Source organism: Pan troglodytes, chromosome 17 (assembly GCF_028858775.2).
Source record: "Pan troglodytes isolate AG18354 chromosome 17, NHGRI_mPanTro3-v2.0_pri, whole genome shotgun sequence".
Classification (NCBI taxonomy): domain Eukaryota; kingdom Metazoa; phylum Chordata; class Mammalia; order Primates; family Hominidae; genus Pan; species Pan troglodytes.
In genome coordinates, this window is record NC_072415.2 from 69,071,455 (window position 1) to 69,097,541 (window position 26,087).

The 26,087-nt window shown below is 42.6% G+C and overlaps 1 protein-coding gene across 1 annotated transcript; it reads left to right on the forward strand.

Annotated features, from left to right (window-relative positions):
• Window positions 1-3,613: 3,613 nt before the first annotated feature.
• On the forward strand, window positions 3,614-25,125 carry OACYL (O-acyltransferase like). Its single transcript, XM_063795790.1, has 5 exons — window positions 3,614-3,720; window positions 14,621-14,760; window positions 16,334-16,412; window positions 22,524-22,665; window positions 24,899-25,125. The coding sequence occupies exons 1-5, from the start codon at window positions 3,678-3,680 to the stop codon at window positions 25,014-25,016; spliced, it is 522 nt and encodes a 173-aa protein (XP_063651860.1). The 5' UTR covers window positions 3,614-3,677; the 3' UTR covers window positions 25,017-25,125.
• Window positions 25,126-26,087: the final 962 nt, after the last annotated feature.

Consider the following 26,087-nt stretch of genomic DNA (forward strand, 5'->3'; position numbering starts at 1 on the left):
TCAAATGCACCCTAAAATCAAAAGCATGCATTTATCATCCAGAATGGGGGGAGGGGGGAGAGGAGGCGGGAAAGCAAAGCACTGTGTCTCAGGTAGGTCCAGGGACTCATTTTCCTTGAGACGTAGCAGAGTTTTTTTTTTTTTTTTTTTTTTTTTTTTTTGAGGCCTCTCATTCTGTCGCCAGGCTAGAGTGCAGTTGCATGGTCTCAGGTCACTGCAACCTCTACGTCACCAGTTCAAGTGATTCTCCTGCCTCAGCCTCCCAAGTAAGCTGGGACTACAGGTGCACACAACCACACCTGGCTCATTTTTGTATTTTTTCTAGTAGAGGTGGGGTTTTGCCATGTTGGCCAGGCTGGTCTTGAACTCCTGACCTCAGGTGATCTGCCTGCCTTGGCCTCCCAGCGTGCTGGGATTACAGGTGTGAGCCACCGTGCCTCGCCCCAGAGCATTTTCTTAAAGTGCAATGGGCCCATGTGTGTCTACAGCAGAGGACTTGCCAGGGAAGCTACTGATGTGGAATTATAACTTTGCTGGGCAGATCCTGGCTCCTCCCCAGGTTTCATGTGATTGCTGCATTTTGCTGCACTTGATTCCTCTGGGACAGAATGAGGAGGGAGGAAGGGAGGCCTCTGGATCCCAAGCAGCCTGCAGGGCTTTTCATTTCCTGTTTCTCTAATCTCATCACATTCTTGAAATTGTCCCCAAGCAGCTACTTTTGCTCTGAGACTTTCTTAACCCTTCAAGTCCCTCTTCCCTGGTTCCTATACCAAGCCCTGAGCCCACCCTGACGGCCAGGGCACTGAGCTTCCTACTCGGGTCACTTGCTCCCTTTGGCTTCCTCGTTTCCCTCCCGGAATGCTTATTTCATGTTTCTTGTCCGTGTGCCTCACCTTCTTTCCTGGAAGCCAAGGCCACGGCTGATGCCTTGTCGGAGGCAGGGGTCTGCAGGCAGACACTGAATGGAGCAGCACCCATCATGGGCCCCCGGCCGAGCCTGGTTCCCCTGTCACCAGGGCAGGTCTGGTCATCTTGATTTTCAGTCTCTGAATGTTGCCTCTTTTCCCACCCAGCTGTTAGTCTGGAGGGCATTTTACTCAAGGCCTGACCCTCTCCTGGTGCTAGAGCAAGGGACAGAAAAGATGCTGAAATGAAGCAAATGTTAAAATAAAGGGTGAAACTGGGCTTCACTGAAATTCCGGGTTCACTGGATACCAAATATCCATGCTGCAGTAGACTGAAACACAGTCCCCCGAAAGACATCCCAATTCCTGGAGCCTGTGAATGTTACCTTGTATGGAAACAGGGTCTTTGCAGATATGATTAAATTAAGGATCTTAAAATGTGGGGGTTGTCCTGGATTATCCAGGTGGGCCCTAAATGCAGCCCCATGTACGCTTAGAAGAGAGAGACAGGCCAAGCTCATGCTGGTAATCCCAGCACTTTGGGAGGCCGAGGCAGTTGGATCACTGAAGGTCAGGAGTTCGAAACCAATCTGGCCAACATGATGAAACCTCCTCTCTACTATAAATATAAAAATTAGCCAGGCATGGTGGCAGGTGCTTGTAATCCCAGCTACTTGGGAGGCTGAGGCAGGAGAATTGCTTGAACCTGAGAGGTAGAGGTTGGCGTGAGCTGAGACGGTGCCACTGCACTCTAGCCTGGGTGACAGTGAGACTTAATCTCAAACAAAAAGGGAGACAGGAGGAAATATGCATCCACCACACAGGCACACGCAGATGATGTGACCACAGAGGCAGAGTCTGGAATGCTGTGGCCACAATCCAAGGGGAGCTGGCAGCTGGAGGAAGGAAAGAACAGATTCTTCCTGCAGCCTCCACAAGGAGTGCAGCCCTTGCTACTGCCTTGGTTTCAGTCCAGTCATATTTATTTTGGATTTCTGGTCTCCAGAACTGTGAGAAAATAAATTTCCATTGTTTTAAGCTATGAAATCTGTGGTAATTGCTACAGTAGCCACAAGAAATTAATATGCATGCTATTCTTGTTCTTTTGGTCTAAGGTTAATAGCTGACCAGACACAAGGGGGACTGCCAGGAAGTGTCTGCTAAGAGCCTGTCTTGGGAACTAGGCTGTGAAATGGAGAGCACATTCAGCTCTTTCTTTTACCACAAGGAAATCTCTGGCACCAGATAGTTAGCATTTTACTGTATGCCCTGTATCGTCAACTATAACGCAAGGACTATTCTCGTTTTTAAAAATCTCCAGTGTAACAGCAATCTGGTAGGTGCTCAATAAAAGCTTCAAGGTCATAATTCCTTTCAGGATTTGTTTCTGGCCTGGCATTCCAGAAGCTTCCACTGCCTTCAACTTCATGATGTCAATGCATCATATTTAAAAACTTAAGACTGTAGACCAAGGTCTCCTTTTTCCTCTATTCAAACCCAGAAATTAATCAGCTGTGCATTTTAATATCCACATTTCATTGCCACCAAGCGAGAAAGAAAATTTGCCTGCCAATTAGCACAGAATTGAAACAAGTTGTTTTTAATCTTTTGAAAATGAAACTTGGAACAACTGCCATATGATTTGACGTAGCAAGTGCAATTAATCATTCATTTATTCTGTTTCTCCCTCCAATGACAATCAGAATGTATTTTGATTTGGAGGGTGCCTGTGCCCTGGCATCTCTTAGGTTCTTGACAGAAGCTAATTAAGGATTAGTTTGGAAAAGGGCAACTTGTCCATTTGAATTCATACTCAGAAAGGAAGCAAATGCAATTTGAAAATTTGCGTAGCAAATGATATGAGCTCAGCTAGACAACCACAAATGCAATCAGTTTAGAAAGCAAATACCAACTGGAAAGAAAACAAGAATTTAATCTTCTCAAATGAAGAATGGGATATTCTTCATGTGCCCTTCAGGATTTACCTAAGGAGGGAGACAGCCTCAGTTTTGACATCTCTTTTGTCTCCTTCAAGGTTTATGGTTCTAGACCCTTTCTTACACTTTAGGCTACAGAGTTGGGGCTACTCTGTGACGGAATAGGGGATTTGAAAATCATTTAGTGTGTTACAGGCCGGGCATGGTGGCTCATGCCTGTAACCCCAGCACTTTGAGAGGCCGAGGCAGGTGGATCATTTGAGATCAGGAGTTTGTCACCAGCCTGGCCAACATGGTGAAACCTCATCTCTACTAAAAATACAAAAATTAACTGGATGTGGTGGTGCACGTCTGTAATCCCAGCTACTTGGGAGGCTGAAGCACGAGAGTCGCTTGAACCCAGGAAGTGAAGGCTGCAGTGAGCCGAGATGGTGCCACTGCACTCCAGCCTGGGTGACAAGATTCTGTCTCAAAAAAAAAAAAAAAAAATTTAGTCTGTTACAGTAAATGCACCCAGTTTTTTTTTTGTTGTTGTTATTGTTTTGTTTTTCTGACACAAGGAGGACTTCAAAATGTCTCTGTGGAGCTGGATTTTGGGCATTTGAAGTTAGATTTTTTTAAGTTTAATTTGATTCAGCAAATGTTCACTGAGCTCCTGCCCTGAGAGATACATGAAGACATAGCGCCTCCTCCCTCCCCTCACCATGGGAGACAGACAGGTACACAATGACAACATACCTTTAAATGTGATACGTAAGCAAGAATCTGGAATGCTTCTTAGGGAAGAACATCCTTCAGCCTAGACTTACAGGATGACTCAACATTTGCCAGGCAGATGGAAAGGAGGAACATTCCAAGCTTAAAGACAGTGTCGCCTGGTGCGTTCTGTATCTCGGAGCAGAGGAAATGAGCGTGGGTTGGGAGGACGAGACCAGAGGGGCAAGCCAGGTTAGGAAGGGCCTTTTAAACCATACTCAGGAGTCTGGAATTAATCCTAAAAGTCAGAGCAGGCAAGCCTGGCTGCTCATTAAAATCACCTGGGACATTTTGAAAAACAATTAAAGCTCAAGCCTCACCCCGGACCAATTAAGTCATTCTTTGCGGGGGTGGAGCCTGGGCGTGAGGTTTTTTAAATTTTTTTAAATGTCTCAGGTGATTTGAATGCCTACTAGAATTTCCACCAGAGCTGAGAATCACAGCCCTAGCTAACCGGTCTGCAAAGTTTTTCCCTAAAGGGCCTGATAGTAAATATTTTCAGCTTTGTCAGCGATAGGGTCTCTCTTACAGCTACTCCACCCTGCCATTTTGTGGGAGAGCAGCTCTGACAATATGTAAACGAATGAGCATGGCCATATTAAAAATAAACTTTTCTTAAAAGACAAGCAGGGTTATAGTTGGCCAACCCCTACTCTAGATGATGGGACGCCATTAAGAATTTAAGAAGTATATTGATTCAAAATTTTTTACAGATTATTACATGAATAATACGTGAATTTGTTCACACTGTAAATGAATCTAAATAATGCAAAGTTCAAGGCCTTTTTATTCCCTCATTCAAATACCAATCCCTTTCCTAGATAATAAGTGTTATCAATGAGGTATAAATTTTTCTAGAATTTTCTCCTTCCTCTTTTTGGTATGTACTAGAAAGACATAATTTTGTTTTGTAATTTAAAAAATATTTATTGTTCTTGCCAGGCACGGTGGCCTGTAATCCGGCACTTTGGGAGGCCAAGGTGGGAGGATCACTTGAGTCCGGGAGTTCGAGATCAGCCTGGGCAACATAATGTATAGACCCTGTCTATACAAAAATTAAAAAACAAAATTAGCTGGGTGTAGTGGTGTGTGCCTGTAGTCCTAGCGACTCAGGAGACTGAGGTGGAAGGATCGCTTAAGCCTGGGAGGTCAAGGCTGTAGTGAGCTGAGATCATACCACTGCACTCCAGCCTGGGTGACAGAGTAATGTTCTCTCTCTCTCTCTATATATATATATGTATATATATGTGTGTGTATATATGTATATATATGTGTGTATATATGTGTATATACATGTGTATATATGTACACATATGTATATATACATATATACACACACACATATATATATAGGACACAGTCTGTGTCCAATTTTTTTGCCATTACAAGAATTACTGCCACAAGCATCTTGCAATGTGTGCTCATGTGTGTATCCCTGGGGCAGATTCTGAGACGCTGACTTGCTGGGTCACTGTGCCTAGCAGTTAGAAAGGAGTCTTTGGTTAAACCCCAGACACTGACTCTGGCAAACTTCAACATAAAAGAAAGCTATTGGCGGAGTATGGGGCAGCTCAGAGGAGGGAGGGAAAGGCCAAAGACCTGCTTCCTGGCAGATGAGTGGAGCCCAAGCTTGGCTTTGGGCCCTGTCTAACTTCACTAAAGTCCTGGCAGAGGGTTGATCTTGTGTCACAGTGATGAGGAGTAAGGCTGGGTGTGGCTTCCAGGGATCTCTTTGGGCTCTGTAATGAGAGGACAGAGCACCTTGATTTTTTGGTCAAGATTGTGCACAGGTGGGGAGTGGTACTCTCTAAAAGAAAATCTAGTTGCTTACTAAGAAGAGAATGGCTTCTAGGAGACCAAAAAAATTTCTTCAGGCAGGGTGTGGTGGCTCACTCCTGTAATCCCAGCACTTTGGGAGGCTGAGGCAGGTGGATTGCTTGAGCTCAGGAGTTCAAGACCAGCCTGAGCTACATGGCAAAACCTCATTTTTATCAAAAAAAAAAAAAAATTTCTTCATATTCTTACTGTCTTAGTTCATTTTCTGCTGCTATAACAGAATATGATAGACTGGGTAATTTATAAAGAAAAGAGATTTATTTTCTCACAGTTCTAGAGGCTGGGAAGTAGACTTCCCAGCATGGTGTTGGCATGGTGTTGGCATCTGGTAAGGGACTTTGTGCTGTGTTATCCCGCAGTGGAAGATGGAAGGGTAAATGAGAGAGAAAGCATAAGGAACTAGGCTAGCTTTTATAATAACCCACTCTCTACACAAGTGACCCGGTCCTGCAATAATGACATTAGTCCATTATTAGGTCTCTTATTAGGCCTAATGAGCTCTTATTAGACCTCACCTTCCAATACTGGTACACTGGGGACTCAGTTTCCAACACATGAATTTTGGGGGAGACAGTCAAACCATGACACTCACCAACACTTAATTGTATTAACTTTAAAAATTTTAACCAATACAGTAAGTAGAAAAGAGTGGTATCTAATTGTCATTCACTGGCAAGGCTGAACAGCTTTCTCATATTTATTAATCAGTTGGATTTCCTTCTCCAAGGGTTTCCTGTTCGTATCTTTTGTGGATTTTAAATTAGTTTCTTTGACTTTTTAAAAATGTTTGCTTTGTGCCGGGTGCAGTGGCTCACGCCTGTAATCTCAGTACTTTGGGAGGCCGAGGCAGGTGGATCATGAAATCAGGAGTCTGGGACCAGCCTAGCCAACATGGTGAAACCCGTCTCTACTAAAAGTATAAAAATTAGCTGGGTGTGGTGGTGCATGCCTGTAATCCCAGCAACTTGGGAGGCTGAGGCAGGAGAATTGCTTGAACTTGGGAGGTGGAGGTTGCAGTGAGCTGAGATCACATCACTGCACTCCAGCCTGGGCAACAGAGTGAGACTCCAACTCACACACACAAAAAAAGTTCGCTTTGTAAGAGTTCTTTATATGTTCTGAATGCGATTCTTTATCTAAGCTATAAATATGGTGACTGTGTTCTCTCCTTATCTTTTAACTACGTTCTTGGTGCCTTGAAGAGTTTAAAGGAGGGGAGGGACATGGTCAGTCTTGTGATTCAGCTCGGTCTAGAAGATCACTGATGGCTATAAACGGCCAAGTTGGACACCAGCTCTAAGGTTCTGAGTGTGGTGAGAAACAAGGAGACTCAAACTCATTGGAAGAAAAATGGGAGGGTCGGTAATTCTCATTCCAGCAAAAACCTGGAATAATGAAAACCTATGGAAAAGAGGTCACTGATAACCAGCACCCACTGGCTGAGCCCAAGAGGTCTGATGCAGTGGAACTGGCCAAAGAAGAGGCGAGGGCTCCTGTCAAAAGCCAGTTAACCCGGTGAACTCAACAAGTACCGTTTGTCAAGTTAGGACCAGGAGGTTTTCAAAATAACATATTCCTTTTTTTTGTTTTTTTTTTGAGACAGAGTCTCTCTCTCTCTCTCGGGCTTGAGTGCAGTGGTGTGATCATGGCTCACTGCTGCCTTGACCTTCCCTGGTGAGGTAATCTTCCCACCTCAGTCTCTCGAGTAGCTGGGACTACAGGTGCAAGCCACCACGCCTGGCTAATTTTTTGTATCTTTTGTAGAGAGATGGGGTTTTGCCACATTGCCCAGAGTGGTCTTGAGCTTGTGGGCTCAAGCGATCCACCTGCCTCAGCCCCCAAAAGTGCTGGGATTACAGGTGTGAGCCACCACACTCGGCCTATGTACTTCCTTTTTATTTTTTTTAAAGCACACATGTAAGCAAAATGCAGTTCCTTCAACCTGATTTCCAGACTAAATCTCAGAAATCCAATTGCAGTAGTTAAGACAGAAATGCAGGAGGAGCTGGGTCATTTCACAAGCTCTATTGGGGTTTTCTCCTCACTCCTTCTAAGGAATACCATTATCTTTAGTTATGTCTAAGAATCTATATTCCAAACTGACAAGTAAAAACTGGGTCCTTGTGTCTATTTTAAAGAGTAAGAGGTTATGAATTCAGCTTAAACTGGGTTTGAATACACAGCTCTAATTCTTGCTAGCAAGTAAAAGGAGGTAGGTTTATGTTGTTGTGTATATTACTTATCATTTCTGAGCCTCAGTTTTCTCACTTCTACTACCCTTGACTGGTAATGTGACCTTGAGTGAATGACGTGACCTCCCTGTGCCTCAGTTTCCGTATCTGTAAAATGGGGACTATAATGATTACTTAACTCATAACGTTACACAGTTGTGTGAGGGTTAAATGAGACAATGGACAGAAAGCAACTCAAAACATGCCTGGCACACACTAGGGCCTACGTGTTAGTTGTTATTGTTACTGATGTCAAAACTGGGAGAAGCCTTTAGGGTCCTGAAGGCAGTCACCCGGTATGTATGGTGTGTGTGTGTCTGTGTGTCTGTGTGTGCATTTGTATGTGTGCAAGTGGTACTGCCTACACAGTGGTCCTCAAAGTGGTTCCTAATCAGCAGCATCTGTATCACATGAGAATTTGATAAAACGCAAGCTCAGGCACATGTTATACCTACTGAATCAGAAACTCTGGTTGTGGGGCCCAGCATTCTGTGTTTTACCAAGGCTGCAGGGACACTGAAGCACACTAGCCTGTGAAAACCGCAGGCCACCATTGCCCCTGAGAAAGAAATCCACAGTAGCAGCCAGGGTAGCCTCTGCCTGAAGCATTCGCGGCAGGGCAGGGCTCTGATCCCACCCTCCTGCCCCTTCTCCCGCCTCCCTGGGGTTAGGGGCTGACCAATATTCCTGGTCATTCACTCATTCACCCTTCTGCCCTCTGCCTTCTGCCCTCTTTCTTCCCTAAGAAGCTGGGGGATCACAGTCACAGGAGATTATGTCTTCTCAGTGCTGCTTCTTTCAAATAATTTGAGGGAAAATTCCAGACTGAGAGAGTTGCTTGGTAGGGCTGGAATTGCCGCTGATTCTGTGTGCCAGGGTTTTCTGCCCTGAGGGTCATGCTCTCTTCTCTACACTCTTTAAATTTCTGAGGTGGCACACACTCTGGGGGTTGGGCTGTCACATGTTCTTGAACACATGCACTTCACCAGACAGAGTGTAAGAATGCACAAGCAAAAACCTCCAAATCCTTGAGGAGCAGGCATATAAAACAGGGACATTGAATTGAATAAACATATGTACTATGGGAAGCTGAATGATTGGAACAGGTGGGTCATCAGGAATTTTAAAAAGCACAATAAATATAATCAGAGATAAGGGAGAATATGACTGATACAAAGCACGAAAACACAATCAGGAAAAGTCAAGAGGAACAGTTGAAATCAAAACAAAATTGATGGGATAGCTAGTAAGATGGACAGAGGCCAAGAAAAATTAGTGAGCTGGAAGATCAGTTTGAAGATCTCTCAAAACAGTGTAGAAAAGGATAAAGAGACATGAAGGTAAAGGAAAAACCAAAGAATATTGAGACTAAAGGTGCCAACAGTTGGATAATAGAAACCAAAAGGAGAAATGTAACAAAGCAAATGGAAGGAAGGCAATATTTGAACATATAATGACAATACTTCCTCTGGAATTAAAGGAAGATTAAAAATATCAGATTGAAAGGGTTTACAGGATGCTAAAACAAATAAAGAAAATTTACACCTGAGTACATGTCAGTAGAGATAAAATTAAGAATATTAAAAGCAGTGAGGAAATTCTAAAAACTTCTGGAGAGAACAGCAATCAGATTGACATCAGACTTCAAAATGACAGAAGAAAAGCTGAAAGAGAAACCTTCTCTGTATGGAAACTAAATATTATATTACCAGCTAACTCTTTGTAAAAAAAAGAAAGTATACTGGAAAGTTGCACACACAAACACACACACACACGCACACACACTTAGAGCTGAATGATAATGAAAACACCAGAGGTCAAAATTTAGGTACAGATATAGCAGTACTTAGAGGGAAATTCCTAGCTCTCAATACATGTTATAAGGACACAAGAAAGGTTGAAAACATGAGCTAAGCAATCAACTCAATAAATTTATAAAAGATAAACAGATCAATCTCAAAGAAACAATAAGGACATAATAAAAATAAGGTCAGACCAGCCTGGCCAACACAGTGAAACCCCGTCTCTACTAAAAACACAAAAATTAGCTGGGCATGGTGGCAGGTGCCTGTAATCCCAGCTACTCAGGAGGCTGAGGCAGGAGAATCGCTTGAACCCAGGAGGCGGAGGTTGCAGTGAGCCGAGATGGTGCCACTGCACTCAAGTCTGGGCGACAGACTGAGACTCCATCTCAAAAAAAAAAAAAAAAAAAAAGTCAGAAATGAATGAGACAGAAAAGAAACAAACCCATAAAGAATACCAAAATTAGCAAAACCAAAAGCTGATTGTTAGAGTCCTCAAGCAATAGTGAAGGAGGACAAGTGAGAAAAGATAGAAATAAAAACTGAAGAATGAAAAAGGAGTAAATATAGATACAACAAAGAATAAAAAATTATAAATGAATATTTGGAAAGCAAGACAAAATGAATAAATTAAAATTTTTTTGAATGATTCAAAGAGAAATAGAAAAATGGAAAACTATTAAGCATTTAAAAAATGGAAATTAAGACCTTTCTTCTCACTGAATTATAGACTATGATGGTTGAAACAGTTCCATTCTACCCAACTTCTTACAATATACAATCCCAGTTGTTCCAGCAAACTTCAAAAGTGTGAAAGTTGCCCATCTCATTTTACTTTTTTAAACCTTTTTATTTTAAATAATTATAGCTTCACAGGAAGTTGCAAGACTAGTTCAGCAATGTATCAGTTGTACCCATGGGATTTTAATTTATGGAAGTGACTTAGCATCTCCATTGAAAGGACAATGCCATTGAAAGATGATTTTTAGGCTGGGCATGGTGGCTCACGCTTGTAATCTCAGCACTTTGGGAGGCCCAGGTGGGAGGATCATGAAGTCAGGAGTTCAAGGCCAGCCCAGCCAACATGGTGAAACCCCATCTCTGCTAAAAATACAGAAAAATTAGCTGGGTGTGGTGGTGGGTGCCTGTAATCCCAGCTACTCGGGTGGCTGAAGCACAGACTTGCTTGAACCTGGGAGGCAGAGGTTACAGTGAGCTGAGATCACACCGCTGCACTCCAGCCTGGGTGACAGAGTGAGACTCCGTCTCCAAAAAAAAAAAAAAGATGATTTTTGGTACTTGCATTTCCTGGAAGGAGGGGCCTGCCATGCCACACAGAGCCACCTGGGGAAGCATATGGTTGGCCAGGAGGCAGGAGGGTGAAGGAGAAGCATAGGTCACTGCCTTTGTCAGGGTTTCTGCAGGGAAGCCAGGCAGAGCAGGGTGAACAGTGCAGGACTGGCTGGTTTGAATACTGTAAGTGGCCTCTGGGTAACATGGGTGATCTCAGATTGTCCGGCACCTGGCCCTGGGGTGCTTTAGGGCAGAGGAACATTGACTTGGTGTGTGAGAGTTTGATAAAGACGATAGCTGGGGTCATGGGCTCTGGATTGATTCATTTGCGTGTTAATGGTATGCTCCTAGGATAAGCCTTCACTCCTTCTAAGAATTGGGTAGCCATGGGAGGGGCAGTCTCTTCTCAGTCAGCAAGGCCACACATATCAGAGCTTGACAAATACAGAAAATAAGAAAATGTAGTTAACACAATTGAGTGATGAATGAGTGAATGCCAAATAGACAAATACAAAATCTATGAAAACAGAGAACAAGAAGGGTTTCACATATCTTTCATCCAGTTTTCCCCAATTGTGTCAAACATAATTACAGCATATTTTTATTTATTTATTTATTTTTTTAGACAGGGTCTCGCTCTGTCACCCAGGCTGGAGTGCAGTGGTGAAATCTCAGCTCATTGCAACCTCTGCCTCCTGGGCTCAAACAATCCTCCTACCTCAGCCTCCTGAGTATCTGGGACTATAGGCATGTACCACCATGCTTGGCTAATCTTTTTTTTGTATTGTAGAGACAGGGTTTCACCACGTTGCCCCGGCTGGTCTCGAACTTGAGTGATCCACCTGTCTTGGCTTCCCAAAGTGGAATTACGGGTGTGAGCCACCTCGCCTGACCTATAGTACAATATTTTTTAAAAACGAAATTGATGTTGATGTAATCTGTGGATATAGTTCTATGTCATTATGGCATGTGTAGATTTACGTAAGCCACACTCCAACCAAGATTCAGAACAATTTCATCACTAGAACGTTCTCCTTTGTGTTACACATTTACAGCCATATATAACCCATTTCCCTCAACATCAGTAACCCTAGCAACCAATAATCATTACAGCTGTTCCTGAAAGCAAAAAAAGTGTGAAAGCTGCCCAACTCACTTTGTAAATTTGATTATAACTTTAATTCCAAAACTAGAAGAGGAAAAAAGAAGTGGTACAAGGATTAGAGAGGGAGAAATAAAACTGCAGAACTAATAAGAAAGTTCAGCAAATTCACCAAATATCAGAACAAATTATAAAAATCAATAGCATATTTCTATGTCAGCAACAATCAATTAGAAAATACAAACTGAAAATAAAATACCACAGAAAATAGCCAACTCTACTCTATTTAGGAGTTGTTTTATCTAATCTGTTTTAAATTTACCAAGAAAAAAAAGTAAAATTATAAGGATACAAAAAGATTTGCATAAATAGCATGGTCTCCAATGATGGGCTTGGTATAAAAATAATGTCAATTCTTCCTCAATATTAATGTATAAATTCAAAGCAATTTTAAGTCAATAGTCTAGTTGGATGTTTTGAGGAACTCAGCAAACTTTTTTCTGAAATTTGTATACATGATTAATTGTCCACAACTAACTAGATCCACTTTGAAAAAAAACAAAAACAAAAAAAAAACAAAAGGCAGAATACCTGATATACTACAAATCCATAATAATAAAAACCATACGGTTTTGTTTGTTTATGCTTATTTATGTCTTTTTTCCTTCATTTAAAAAATTCATTTCCTTTCATCTTTCTTCAACTCTTCCTTTCCCTTTCTCAAATTCCCCTCGTTCCATATGTGTGTTGTGTATCCTCTCATTTGTAGGTGTTCTTGTTTTGTGTATGTGTATTTGCCATATGTATGAATGGTTTTATGCTTCCACTCTCCTTCTGTTTTTATATATGTCATACAGTGCTACATTTTTACAATTTTATGTGTATCTAGTCCAGTGCTAGAATCAGGGCTGGCTCCAGGGCATGCAATTCCTGCAGTCACACAGGGACCTACTCTTAAAAGAGCCTCATACTTGGCTGAAGTGTGATTTGCTGTCATCATCTTCAAATTCTTAACCATTTTTAAACAAGGGGCCCTGCAATGTCATTTTGCGTTGGCCCTACATACTCTGTAGTCAGTGTCATCTCAGATAAACAAAATAAACCAGAGAGCTCAGAGGCAGATCCATGTATATATGAGACCTGGATATAAGAAGAAACTTGCTCCGTGAATCCATGATGAAAGGGAAAACTATTTAGAGGTGGTTTTGGGATAACTGGCCCACCTTTTGGAGGGAAAAAAAATGCACCATGATTCAGATGGATTAAAGACTTAAATACAAAAGGTAGAACTATAAAGACGGTAGGAGGTAATATGAGAAAATCCTTTTGTGACCTATGAATGGGGAAGAATTTCTTAGGAAAACACCAAACGCACAATCGATAAGCAAAATATTTGTGGATTTCATGATACCAAAAGTATGGGTTTCTGTTCATTGAAAGACACCATGGAAAAGCCAACTGACAGATAACTGCCAGAGTGTCTACTTTCAATGACTCAGACAGACAGAATCAAGGTATAGAATAATAAGCAGCTCTGGCAAACCAGAAAGAAAAAAGTCTATTAAAAATTAGCAAAGGACACATGGGTTCAGAAGAGAACATTTAAATGGCTGACTAATCAATAAAAATACCCTGGCTCATTTGTAATTAGATAAATGAAAATTAAGCCAGTAATTAAATATCATTTTATATCCATTAATTGCCAAAAATTAAAAAGCTAAACAGTACAAAGCAAAAAAGAAAAAAAAAAAAAGAGCCAGCATCCCTGGGGAATATAGATTGAAGGAGTCCCTCTAGTGAGTAATCTGGCTGGATTAACACAGACTAAGTCTGAGCTCCATCTTCACGTTGCTCTATAAAGGGACACATATAAGGATGATCACTGTGTGTTTCTGTGGGCTGGAGTCATCTATCCATCCATCATCTGGGGAGTAGTTAAGTCAAAGGTGGTGATGGATTATTATACAGAAGTTAGTGGCCCTGGACTAGATACACATAAAATTGTAAAAATGTAGCACTGTGTGACATATATAGAAACAGAGGGAGAGTGGAAACACAAAACCATTCATACATATGGCAAATACACATACACAAAACAAGAGCACCTACAAATGAGAGGATACACAGCACACATATATGGAGTGAGGGGAATCTGAGAAAGGGAAAGGAAGGGATGAAGAAAGATGAAAGGAAACGATTTTTTTAAAATGAAGGAATAAAGGCCATAAATAAGCATAAACAAACAAAAAAGACTCTGCAGGACCAGGGCTGAAAATAACATGAACTGTGGAACTTGATCACTCTAATCTTCCACTCCTAAGGTTAAATGAAAAAAGAAAAAAATTAACTCTCTCTAAAGTAAGGTCCCACAGAACTGGATAAAATTTTTTAAAAACATGAGTATTTTCTCCTGGGTATATGTGGAGGAGAAAGAAAAGCTATCAAATTTTAGTTATACCTTTTCACTCCCCAGAAAGCGTTTGTTTTTTAAAAGAAATCAAACTCTTCATCTTTTTCAGCACTGTTGGTAGACAATGTAATAGCACGAAAATTCACATCATTGTTCTCCCAGCATGATGAGAGGGGCTATGTATGCAAAACATAGGCTCAAAGAGTAGCATCTGACTAGATCTGTTTCTCTTCTTTTTCAATCATATAAGTTTGATAGATTCAGAAGGTAGAGCTGAGTACCTATCAATTTATTTAAACGTGACTCCAGAAAAGTAATTCTACAAACTTATCTTGCCTTGCAATTCAGTGTATGACTCTCTGGGGAAGCTTGGGAGCAACACTTTCAATGGAAACATGGACAGGCTGGGATCATACATGGAGTGTCTTTCCACCCATGCTCCCAAGGGGAACTTCCGAGGGCGGTACTGCAAGCTTCATATACTGCAGGTGAGTGTGGGAGACCTGCACGCTTGCTCTTGCAGGACAAGTGAATGTCATGATATAGAACAAAATACAACTCCATTTATTCCTTTTCTTAATTAAAAAAAAAAAAACTATTATGATGTTTTGCAAAAAATAAAAACTAAGTTTTAAGTACTTGACAGAAACCTGCTCCGCATCTTGAGTGTGGGACATTAAATGAGACTGTTGTTCACAAACCACATAGGACTTGAGATACTCCTTCTACCACATTGTATGGGGCAAGACCTCTGGGCAACTTTCACTGGGAATCCAAGGTCAAACACTGGTCAGCAGCTTCTATAGCTTCAAATGCTATAGCTCTCTTTTTGAGAGCTATTTTGAGTTTGCTGGTAGCTCTCTTCTGCCCTTCTCTGCTGGGGTCCAGTAGGGCCTCTCCTCTACTTCACATTTTGAGGTCCTTTACCAAAGGACCGCATCATTACTTGGTATGAGGTGGATTAAGTCAAGGAGCTTTAAATGCACTCCTGATTCATCAACAGCTTTTAGAATACCAGAGGCAGGGTGGACTTCCCATTACCCTTGACTCTTTTCTCAGAAACAGAGCTCTGAACATGAATTTGAGGTTATCCTAGCAGATGGGCCATGACTTTTATGAAAACATTACTAAATCAGTTGACCAAGTTTGCAGGGCTATCTTCAAAGCATGTTAATCCTTTTATTGCTCAGGAACAAAACAAACAAACAAACAAAACAAAAAAACAAAAAACAAAACTAGGAACAGCATAGCCTATTATTAAATACAAAGATAGACTTTATGTGTGTCACACTGTACTAAAGGAAAATTACAAGTTGGCTAATAACAATTGTATAAAGTAACAATAAGAAATCCAAGCTCTCTGATATTAATGCTATAAAATGATCTTAGAATGGTTCGCCGTGGAGACAGGGAGATGACCACCTAGCTCCATTTGTCCTGCTGAGGGTTGGGATAGTGATTGCTTGAGGGGATTAATCAGTGCATACAAATGTCATTTTCAAAGCAGATTAATGGTTTTGATATTGGAGAAAAAGGTCAGGCCTACACAATCCTCTAAATTACGTGTTTAAAACAATCACCTCAGAATTTTTTATTTATAATTTGATGTTTTCTTTATTGGGATGGCATTCTAGTTATTGGCTTGATTTGTTAATAAAATCTTTATTTGATACAATGTGTCCTGCCACCAAGAAATGGCAACTTGGAAATTGTATTGAAAATTGCAGGAGATGCAACTCTTAATGAACTCTAATATGGAAGAGACAGGCAATGGGGCAGATTATCCAAAACTAGTGGTTGCTTTTTAAAGAATCAGCTACATTAAGCCTTGAGGCTTTTTTTTTTTTTTTTAATATGCATGTGTCTGATGCTCTGGAAATTCACTTGAACTACTCAGTAATGGAAAAGTCATCTTTTAAGAAGTTAGAACACCTTTCTTCTTTCAACATCCTTCTTTCCCACTCCCAATCTGATTATTTAGCAGCAAACTTACTTGGGATGATCATGCGTATATGTTATGAATGCCAAAATGAAAGAACACTGTGGTGATGTGTTTCCCAGGATGGGGCTGACTACAGTGTGGGCGTGTGTGTCCCTGATTCTTGTGCTGAAGAGGATGTGACTCTGATGTCTCGGCTGGGTAGGTACAAAAGAATATCCAGTGAAACTATCATCTCACAGCATAATGTTGGGGAAATCCCCAGCTCTTAGAACCAAGAAAGGTAATTCCTTCAGGATTGAGCCAACCTTTCATCGTGATCAATCTAATAAACCGAGCCTAATGGAGGTCTGAGGGGTCCGGGGGTAAAGATGGTGGAATACTAATGGAGTAGGTAGGAAGGGAGACAATAAGGAAGAGATAGAGTTGAATCTTTATGTAATAAAAATATAAAGTTAAACCATCTTTCCTCACCCACAGCTGCCTGGTTAGGCTGAAGAAAGGAGGTGGGTGGTGTTTGGTTTCACTATTGTGAGTGTTCTGTGCCCTGGCCCATGTGTGGCAATCTGCCACCTGCCATATCCAGAGGCCATTCTGAACGAGGACTGTGTGCTGTCAACATGTTGTAATGGATTAGCATTAAGAGCCCAGCATTTGGTCCTGGTTGTCACCTCCCAGCTGTGTGATCCTGGGCCAATCACTTAATCTCCCCAAGTTCAGTCTCTTCCTCTGTACAGTGAGGGGTGGCTCTGCATGGCTCTCTCTATGGCCTTCTAATCACTTCTCCCTTAGCTATGCAGAAGGAATACATTTTAGTCTCCACAGAAACTGATTTGACTTCCCCTAAGTCTTTCAAAGTTTTCAAAGCAAGAATTTTAAACCTAGATTTTTGCCACTATTGTATTTTATATTTATTCTGGTCATCCAGAGAAGAACTAACACACACTAAAGTTATACATTATTAGGAGTGAGAAGAACTAACATATAATAAAGTTATACATTATTAAGAGTTCTCCTTTAAAGTATTGATACTGCAGCTAGTTGTCAAAATCTTAAATGGTCCTTTGCATTTGTGACGATTCCTGTAGCTTTGGGTATATTATCTATCTAGCCAGGTATTTCATGTGCTGTTTAAAAAAGCAATAAATCATTGCAAATCAAATTCAAATTTCAATTCTTGTTGGATAAGCCATAAATATCCTAGAAACAAAGATAAATGTGTAGTTATTATTAAATTAGCATTTCAAGTGACTAAGTGACTCTGTAAGTCTAATGAGTTAATAGTCCTTATTATTTAAGAGATTTGTCAATTAGCCTAATTTTTCAGACTAATGCCAAGCTTTCTAGCCAGAGTTGACATTAGAATAAAATAAAATATTAGAAATAATTGCCGTTGATAAAAAGATGTTTTGAGAAAGAAGCATTCAAAGAGAAACAAGATGGAGATTCTCTTTGAGGAACCAGGAAAAGAAAACGGCCTGGTTGTTGTGAGCTGAGCTGACGTGGGTGGATGGATAAGGGGAATTTAGTTTTTGCTGCCCAGGCATTTTTCCAGCTCTGGCACAGAGGCAGCAGATAGAAATTGGAGGTCTTTGACCAGGGTAAAAGGTCCCCATCTGGAAAGGATTTGTCAGCTATTCCTTAAAGCTGTTTGATGGAGCTGCCAATATTTCCTCTACAGATGTGAGACAACCAGCTCGGCAGTACCAGGTGGAAGCTGTTTGCACGGACTGCACTCACCCAGAGGAGGGGAGCAGGGAGGGCTGGTCTCAGATCGGGCGAGAAAAAGTGCCGCAGTACTGCAGAGGGAGAGCAAGATCCTGGCAGGTCAGGACGTAACTGCTTTTGGCCAAAGGCTAGGGCAAAACGCTGCACAGTTGTTGTCATAGAATGTTATAAAATTTCACCCAACAGACTTTACCAGAGTTCCTAAGAATAAAAATATGTAACACCAGAATGCTGAGAGCCTGGATGGAACTTGGATGTGGTGATTATGAAACCCAATTATGGGATATTTTCCTAAAAATCCAGACCCATGCATTTTGGTGTCATTAATAGTCCTTTCCCATCGCTGCTGTAACAAGTGACCACACACTGGGTGGCTTAGAACGACAGAGATTCATTCTTTTGCAGTTCTGGAGGCTAAACCTCTGAAGTCAAGGTGTTGATGAGGTTGGTTCCTTCTGGAGGCTCTGAGGGAGAGTCTGTTCCTTGCCCCACTCCACGTGCCTGGTGGCTGCCAGCAATTCTTGGCACTCCTTGGCTTGTAGCCACATCATTCCAACCTCTACCTCCACCCACATGTGGAGTTCTTCCCTGCGTGTCCAAACTTCCCTCGCATAAGGACACCAGTCATACTGGATTTAGGGCCCACCCTAACCTCATCTTAAAGTTGATTACATCTGCAAAGACCCTATTTCCAAATAAGATCACATATGCTGTACTAGGAGTTAGGACTTGAACCTTTTTGGAGGACACAGTTCAACCCAAAAGACTACCTAATACCTACTTCCTAGTCTGGCTAGATTATCTGAGTTCCCTTTAACATAACAGGGAGTTGGGAGGATAGGGACTCATAGCCCCTTAGCTCAGGGCCCTGCTCTTAGAATATGCTTGACGAATGTTAGATAATCTTGCTGAAGTTTAATTGTGAGGCAGAGGCAATCTACCTGGTCACAGGGACCACAAAAGAGCTGACAAAGAAGGGGCTTGGGTATTTTTGTTTTTGCTTTGTTTTTTTGAGAAAAGAATTTGCTCTGTCCCCCAGGCTGGAGTGCAGTGGCACAATCATGGCTCATTGCCACCTCTATCTCCTGGGTCCAAGCCATCCTTCCACCTCAACCTCCCAAATAGCTGAGATCAGGCATGCACCACCACACCCGGCTAATTTGTAAATGTTTTGTAGAGATGGGGTCTCCTTGTGTTGGCCAGGCTGGTCTCAAACTCCTGGAGTCAAGCGATCCTTCTGCCTCAACCTCCCAAAGTGCTGGGATTACAGGTGTGAGCCACCGCACCCAGCCTGGGGCTTGTTTTAAAGGTCTGTTTAACACTGACTTGTGTCTGATTTTATCCAGACACAACACTGAAGAGCTGCATATTTCCATTCTCGGGGACTCACTCTAAGTCTGAGACACACTCACTCTAAGTCTGTCCCATTGGAGACTTTATAACATTTTATGATGTTCACACTGTCCCAGTTGCAGTGGCCAAAAGCAATGAGTTCCGAGTCGCTTAGAATCAACGTTTAACAGTCCTTTACAATAAGCTTTAAACTGTGCTCTTTCCTATGCTCTATTAGGCTAATTTCACCTTGCTTTGCCTGTGAGAATCACTAGGCCTACATAGCAGAACAACGGTGCTAGAAGCACGAGGGAAGATTTTTCTCCTCGAACTCTCTCTTACAGATTCCCTGAGCGCCAATGGAGAAAATGGAACTCTTTTAATAGTAACTCCTTGAATTACCCATAGAATTGCCTTTCTGGCTAAGGATTCAAAAGGAATCCAAAACATTTCACAGAATACCGTTTTGTGTTCTCAATTCAATTCAGAAAATATTTATTGAGCAATTTTCTCTCTGGCCTTTGTATGAGACGTCACCTGTATGCGCTGGGGAGGAGGAAGGGGATCACAATGATTGAGAGTATTCGTTTCCAAAAAATGCACAATTTAGTTAGGAAGAAAAGTGTGTGTGCCTGAGCTATTAGGAAACACTGTCAGGAAAGAAATGTCCAATCTCACATCAAGTGCTGGGGCTGGGCATACAAGCTGGAGAAGCAGAGCCCAGCATGGATAGAGTAAGAGTGGGGAATTTAGACAGGGCTTGAGCTGACCTGGTGTTAGTGAAGAGGTCAGGGTGGGGCGGGGTGAGAAGTTGTTGGAAAACAGATTCAACAGAGGTTTCCAATAAAGGTTTCATATTCCCCTTGTAGATCTGGAATCTAGCACAGCACAGACATTTAAGGCTGATTGCTTAAGGCCGATTGGATGTGCGTGGGCTGCCGGTTGTCTTTGTTTACTATGGCAGGATTTAGAGCTGGGCTGTGGTCGATTGACAAAAAAACCAACCAACCAAAACAAAAAAACCAAACCAAAACAAAAATGCCATTTGATTCCTTTAAAATTAGAAATAGAACTTCCAAAGGGAACAGACGTGCGCTGGCTGGTCAGTACACTTCGTTTTCAGTGGAAGAGTTTAGTTTGGATACCCAAATACTAACAGGAAGTAGCTCCGGGGAGCATTGGTTCAGAGCAAATGGAATTGGATTATGAAAAATTCTGCTGCCAGGTCTCCTGTGGGAACCTGCTGGTAACCTAGATCAAGCACCCCAACTCTTGGCCAGGGCTGAGGACACACAGATGACCCTTCCTTCTCGTCTCTATCCTTACCATGCTACAATTAAGAATCACAGTTAATCACATATTATTAGTCTTTCAGCAGCATTTTTGGACATTTCAGAAACCCTTGGGTCACAGACTCATGGGAAACTTGAGGGTTAGAGATGGAAAGGACACTAGAATACATCATGTCCCTTGTGTTTATTGCAGCATTATTTACAATAGCAAAGACTTGGAACCAACCCAAATACCCATCAATGATAGACTGGATAAAGAAAATGGGGCACATATACACCATGGAATACTATGCAGCCCTAAAAAAGAATGAGTTTACGTCCTTTGCAGGGACAAGGATGAAGCTGGAAACCATCTTTCTCAGCAAACTAACACAGGAACAGAAAACCAAACCCTGCATGTTCTCACTCATAAGTGGGAGTTCAACAGTGAGAACACATGGACACAGGGAGGGAAACATCACACACGGGGACCTGTCAGGGGGTAGGGGGCAAGAGGAGGGAGAGCATTAGGATAAATACCTAATGCATTCGGGGCTTAAAACCTAAATGATGGGTTGATGGGTGCAGCAAACCACCATGATACGTGTATACCTATGTAACAAACCTGCACATTCTACACATGTATCCCAGAACTTAAAGTATGATAATAATAAAAGAATACATCGTGTCTGACCCACCCTTCACTGTTACGCAGATGAGGAAATGAGACCCAGAGAGATGAAGCGACTTGCTCAGGGTCACACAGCAAGCTAGCTCAAACTTGAGCCTCTTGAATGCAAGACTAGGCAATGTGGTGTGGTGAGATGAGGAACACCCAACATTTATTAAACTTACTGCCTGTCCTGCACTGTCCTAAGGGCTTTACAATCATTGTGTCACTTAGTTCTCATGACAACCCTACGAGGTAGGTACTATTATGATCCCCATTTTAAAGAAGGAGGAAAACCGTGTTCCCATCCTTTGTGGGGATTTTGGAAGTCCCCTGGTCTTAATTCTAACCGTGTGCTCCTGGGATTCACAGCAAGAGCACCTGTAAACTTGTCAGAAGTGCAAAGTCAGGTTCCATCTCGAACCTCCTGGATCAGAAACTTGCAGGGAGGGGAGGCAGAGAGCCAACAGGCCCTCAAGGTAATTCTGAGGCTTGCTAAAATTGGAGACAACTGCCCTAGTCTTACCAGTAAGATCTTTATGCGCAATTTCTTCCAGTGCTCATCAGCTGTGTCCTGACTGGCTGCTTCTTACCTTTAATTTCAGATGGCACCTTTCCCCAGACTATGGGCTGCAATTGTATATTTCCATCTTATATTGCATTTCTCTCTCAGGGGGGCTTGTTCACTAATAGATTTGAGCCAGCAATGGCACGTGTTTAGGTTTTTTGTACCCAGTACCGTGTGCTAGGAAAGGCCAGGAAAACAGACTGATTCAGGAGACCCGGGTTTACTTCCAGCTAGGCTAAGAGTTCCTCATTCTGTGAGTTTCCACATTTTTGTGCCCTGTTTCCCTCCAGCTGTAAATCAGATATATTCAAAACCAGCTGTCCCCGCCCTGTTTTTTTGGAGACAGTCTCGCTCTGTGGTCCAGGCTGGAGTGCAGTGGCATGATACTGGCTCACTGTAACCTCTGCCTCCCGGACTCAAGTGATTCTTGTGCCTCAGCCTACCGAGTAGCTGGGACTACAGACGTGCACCACCATGCCTGGCTAATTTATCTATTTTTAGTAGAGACGGGGTTTCGCCATGCTGGCCAGGCTGGTCTCAAACTCCCGACCTCAAGTGATCGCCCTGCCTCGGCATCCTCCCAAGTGTAGGATTACAGGCGTGCACCACTGCACCCAGCTCCAGCTGTCCCTTTTTACTGTAAAAGTTTCGTTTTGAAACAATAGATATGAAAACACTTGGAAAAATGTAAGGCATTATTACAAACTAAATGATTTATACACTCTCTTTTTCTTTTTTGGTAGATACTTTAAGATTCAGAAATACTTCATTTTTGGCCCCTTCCCTCTTTCTTTTTACAATAAATTCTTCCTCCTTGTCTGGTGGGAGTGTGGCCAGATGTGCTGCTGGAAAGATCCCCCTGGACACATTTGCTGCCGTGTGTCTGTGAGTATGGACATCCGAGGTACCTGGGTGGGTTGTGATCTGTCGGTACTGTTTTATCAACTTCCCCTTATCCACTGCATTTCACTATTACATTTCATTCATTGCACGATGTCTGGCCAGTGCTGCCTGTTTCAGGATATTATGGTCTGAGTGTTTTTGTTTCCTCTACAAAATTCATAAGTTGGAATCTCACCCACAATGTGATGATATCCAGAGATGGGGCCTTTGAGAGGTGCCTGTCATGAGGGTAGAGCCTTCACGAATGGGGTCAGGTAGTTTAGACAAGGGACCCCAGAGAGCCCTCTTGCCCCTTCCACCATGTGAGGACACAGCTAGAAGGCGCCGTCTATGAACCAGAAAGTGGGCTCTCAACAGACACCGAATCTTCCAGCACTTTGATTCTGGGCTTCCCAGACTCCAAAACTGTGAGAAATTAATTTCTGGGGCGTATAAGCCGCCTAGCCTATGGTATTTTGTTATAACAGCCAAATAGACTGAGACACAGGGAGATCACCATTTACCTTTTTTTTTTTTGAGACAGAGTCTTGCTCTGTCACACAGGCTGGAGTGCAGTGGCGTAATCTCAGCTCACTGCAGCCTCCACCTCACGGGTTCAAGCGATTCTCCTGTCTCAGCCTCCCGAGTGGCTGGGACTACAGGCGTGTGCCACTGCACCCGGCTAATTTTGTATTTTTAGTAGAGACAGGGTTTCATCATGTTGGCCAGGCTGGTCTCGAACTCCTGACCTCAGGTGATCCACCCACCTTGGCCTCCCAAAGTGCTGGCATTACAGGCGTAAGCCACCATGCTCAGCCCACCATTTACCTTAAACAAGAAAATGCACAATTGTTCAAGGGGAAGGCCGACCATGCCCAGTGTGATTGGTTTCAGGACCACTGAGAAATGTATTCTATCCCAAAACATTCCTGTTCCTTGCTGTCAGGTGACCACTGAAGATTAATTTTTTATTTGAGGGATTGCCTTGCCTACAGACATTACAGCAAGTCACCCAATACTTTTTGGGTGTTGCCCAGGCTGGAGTGCAGTGGTGTGATCTCAGCTTACTGCAACCTCCACCTCCCAGGTTCAAGCAATTCTCCTGCCTCAGCCTCCCGAGTAGCTGGGACTACAGGCACATGCCACCATGCCTGGCTAATTTTTATATTTTTGTAGTAGAGATGGGGTTTCACCATGTTGGCCAGGCTGGTCTCGAACTCCTGACCTCATGATCTGTCTGCCTCGGCCTCCCAAAGTGCTGGGATCACAGGCGTGAGCCACTGCGCCCGGCCTCTTAGCATAAATTAAATAGAAGTACAATTGCTGGGTCATAACTCTTGAATCATTTGATGCTGTTTTCCTGAACAATTCATTTTTCCTGCCCCCAGTAGGAAACTCTCATGTGTTCCTTTACCCTCTCAGCAGCATCAAAAGCTACTACCTTTATAAAAAGTGGAACCAATCTGATAGGTGAATACATTGGTTTAATTTACAACTTCAAAAAACTGGCAAAGAGGGTATTTCTTTCCTAAGTTTATCTGTCACTTGTATTTTTCTCTTGTAAATTTGTATTCTTTACCCCCTTTTCCATGTGTGTATTAGTTAGGCTCTTTTTTTTTTTTTTTGAGACAGTCTCGCTCTGTCACCCAGGCTGCAGTGCAGTGGGGCGATCTCAGCTCATTGCAACCTCTGCCTCCCGGGTTCAAGAGAATCTCCTGCCTCAGCCTCCCAAGTAGCTGGAACTACAGGCACACACCACCATGCCCAGCTAATTTTTGTATTTTCAGTAGAGTTGGGGTTTCACCATGTAGGCCAGGCTGGTCTCAAACTCCTGACCTCAGGTGATCTGCCCGCCTCGGCCTCCCAAAGTGCTGGGATTACGGGTGTGAGCCACCGCACCCAGTCAGGTTCTTACTAATTTTTAAAGTTTATTATGTATATAAAGAATATTAATTCTGAGTCATATCAGCTGCAGACATCTTCCTCAGTATTTTGGTTGCTTTAAGATTTTAAAAATAATTGCAAGTTAAATGAAATCCATTAATATTTTCCTTTATATTTTTTCTCTTTTTTCGTTAGTTTTATTCTTAGAGCATCATTCTCCATCCTTAAAATTGTTAAAGGTTTTTCTACGTAAGTATGCAGCGGTTTGCTTTTCACAGGCCCGTTTTCTCGGCGTCTTGTTTCGGTGTCCTGAGATGAGGGAAGGCACAGCTGTTGTGTCTTCTTCCTGCAGGTTCATCACCTTGCTGGGTCTCATCCTCCCTCCGGCTGGAACAGTCTGCGTGGCAGCGAGGGAATGGGGGTCAGCCTGCAGGACATCGCGGGAACACGGGGAACCTCTGGCCACTTAGGGGAGTCTGCCATTGAGAGAGGCGGAGAACAATGAACAAAGAAGCAGAATCCCACGGACACACTGCCCGGCACATCTCCTCCTGTCAGCAGCCTCCAGCAGAGTAAAAAGTAGGCATTTGAATGAAACTAAGACCACCCAGGAGAGGTGACTTAGCCAAGTGTGCAGTTGGAAACGAATGCCTACAGTGCTGGCTTCTAGCAAACACCCGGCAGCTTTCAAATGTCAGTGTGGAGGTTGGATCTCTGCTCTTGACAGTCCCGTCTTTGTTTACCAGCAGCATGCTAAGGTCAGGCAAGGTCGCTAAAAATGCTGCTTTATTTTGTGGGTACAATTATCCAGTGTGTTTTTGTGCTGATCAAAGACTAGAACAGAGCTTGGGGTTTCACTGCAGCAATTCTCTAAGGAACAATTCCATGGCCACAGTGTCTGCTTTCAGTGTCACACTTACACACATGATCCGTAGAAGCTTCCTGACATCACCAGGAAGGTGAATGATTTACATAGAAACTGAAGGGAGGGTGTTGAGTGTGCAACACAAGCTAATTCACACAGCATGGTATGTGTGAGCCAGAAACAGATTAACCCAGCATAGGTAGTGAGAGGCCAGATTTTGATGAGATAGACTGCGTTGTGTTTTAGTGAAAAATCAAGAGCATTGCCTTCATTTCTACCTGCCTACCCATACACCAAGGCAAACAGAATGTATCTCTCTCTCACACAAAAAAAGCCTGGTCACTCAAGTACCTTCAGAACATGTGGAATAAGAGGGTCGGGCTCAGTGGCTCACGCCCGTAATCCTGACACTTTTGGGATGTCAAGGCGGGAGGACTGATTGAGCTCAGGAGTTTGAGGCCAGCCTGTGTAATGTAGCAAGACCCCCATCTCTACAAAAAAAAAAATTAAAAATTAACCAGGCAACAGAGTAAGACCCTGACTCAAAAAAAAGAGAACAGAACATGGAATAATATTTGACAGATTTCTTTTAGGTCCACACAATTATCCTTTCTTACTGCAACTAGGGGGATAAAAATAAAAATGAAATGGCTGGGCTCGGTGGCTCACCCCTCTA

What these genes read in the sequence shown, in the direction of transcription:
- OACYL (XM_063795790.1), top strand. Translation starts at nt 3,678, where the DNA reads ATGGAAAGGAGGAACATTCCAAGCTTAAAGACAGTGTCGCCTG. An exon ending in CTTAAAGACAGTGTCGCCTG is followed by an intron (nt 3,721 to 14,620) that starts GTGCGTTCTGTA and finishes CTTGCAATTCAG; the next exon opens with TGTATGACTCTCTGGGGAAG. An exon ending in GCAAGCTTCATATACTGCAG is followed by an intron (nt 14,761 to 16,333) that starts GTGAGTGTGGGA and finishes TGTGTTTCCCAG; the next exon opens with GATGGGGCTGACTACAGTGT.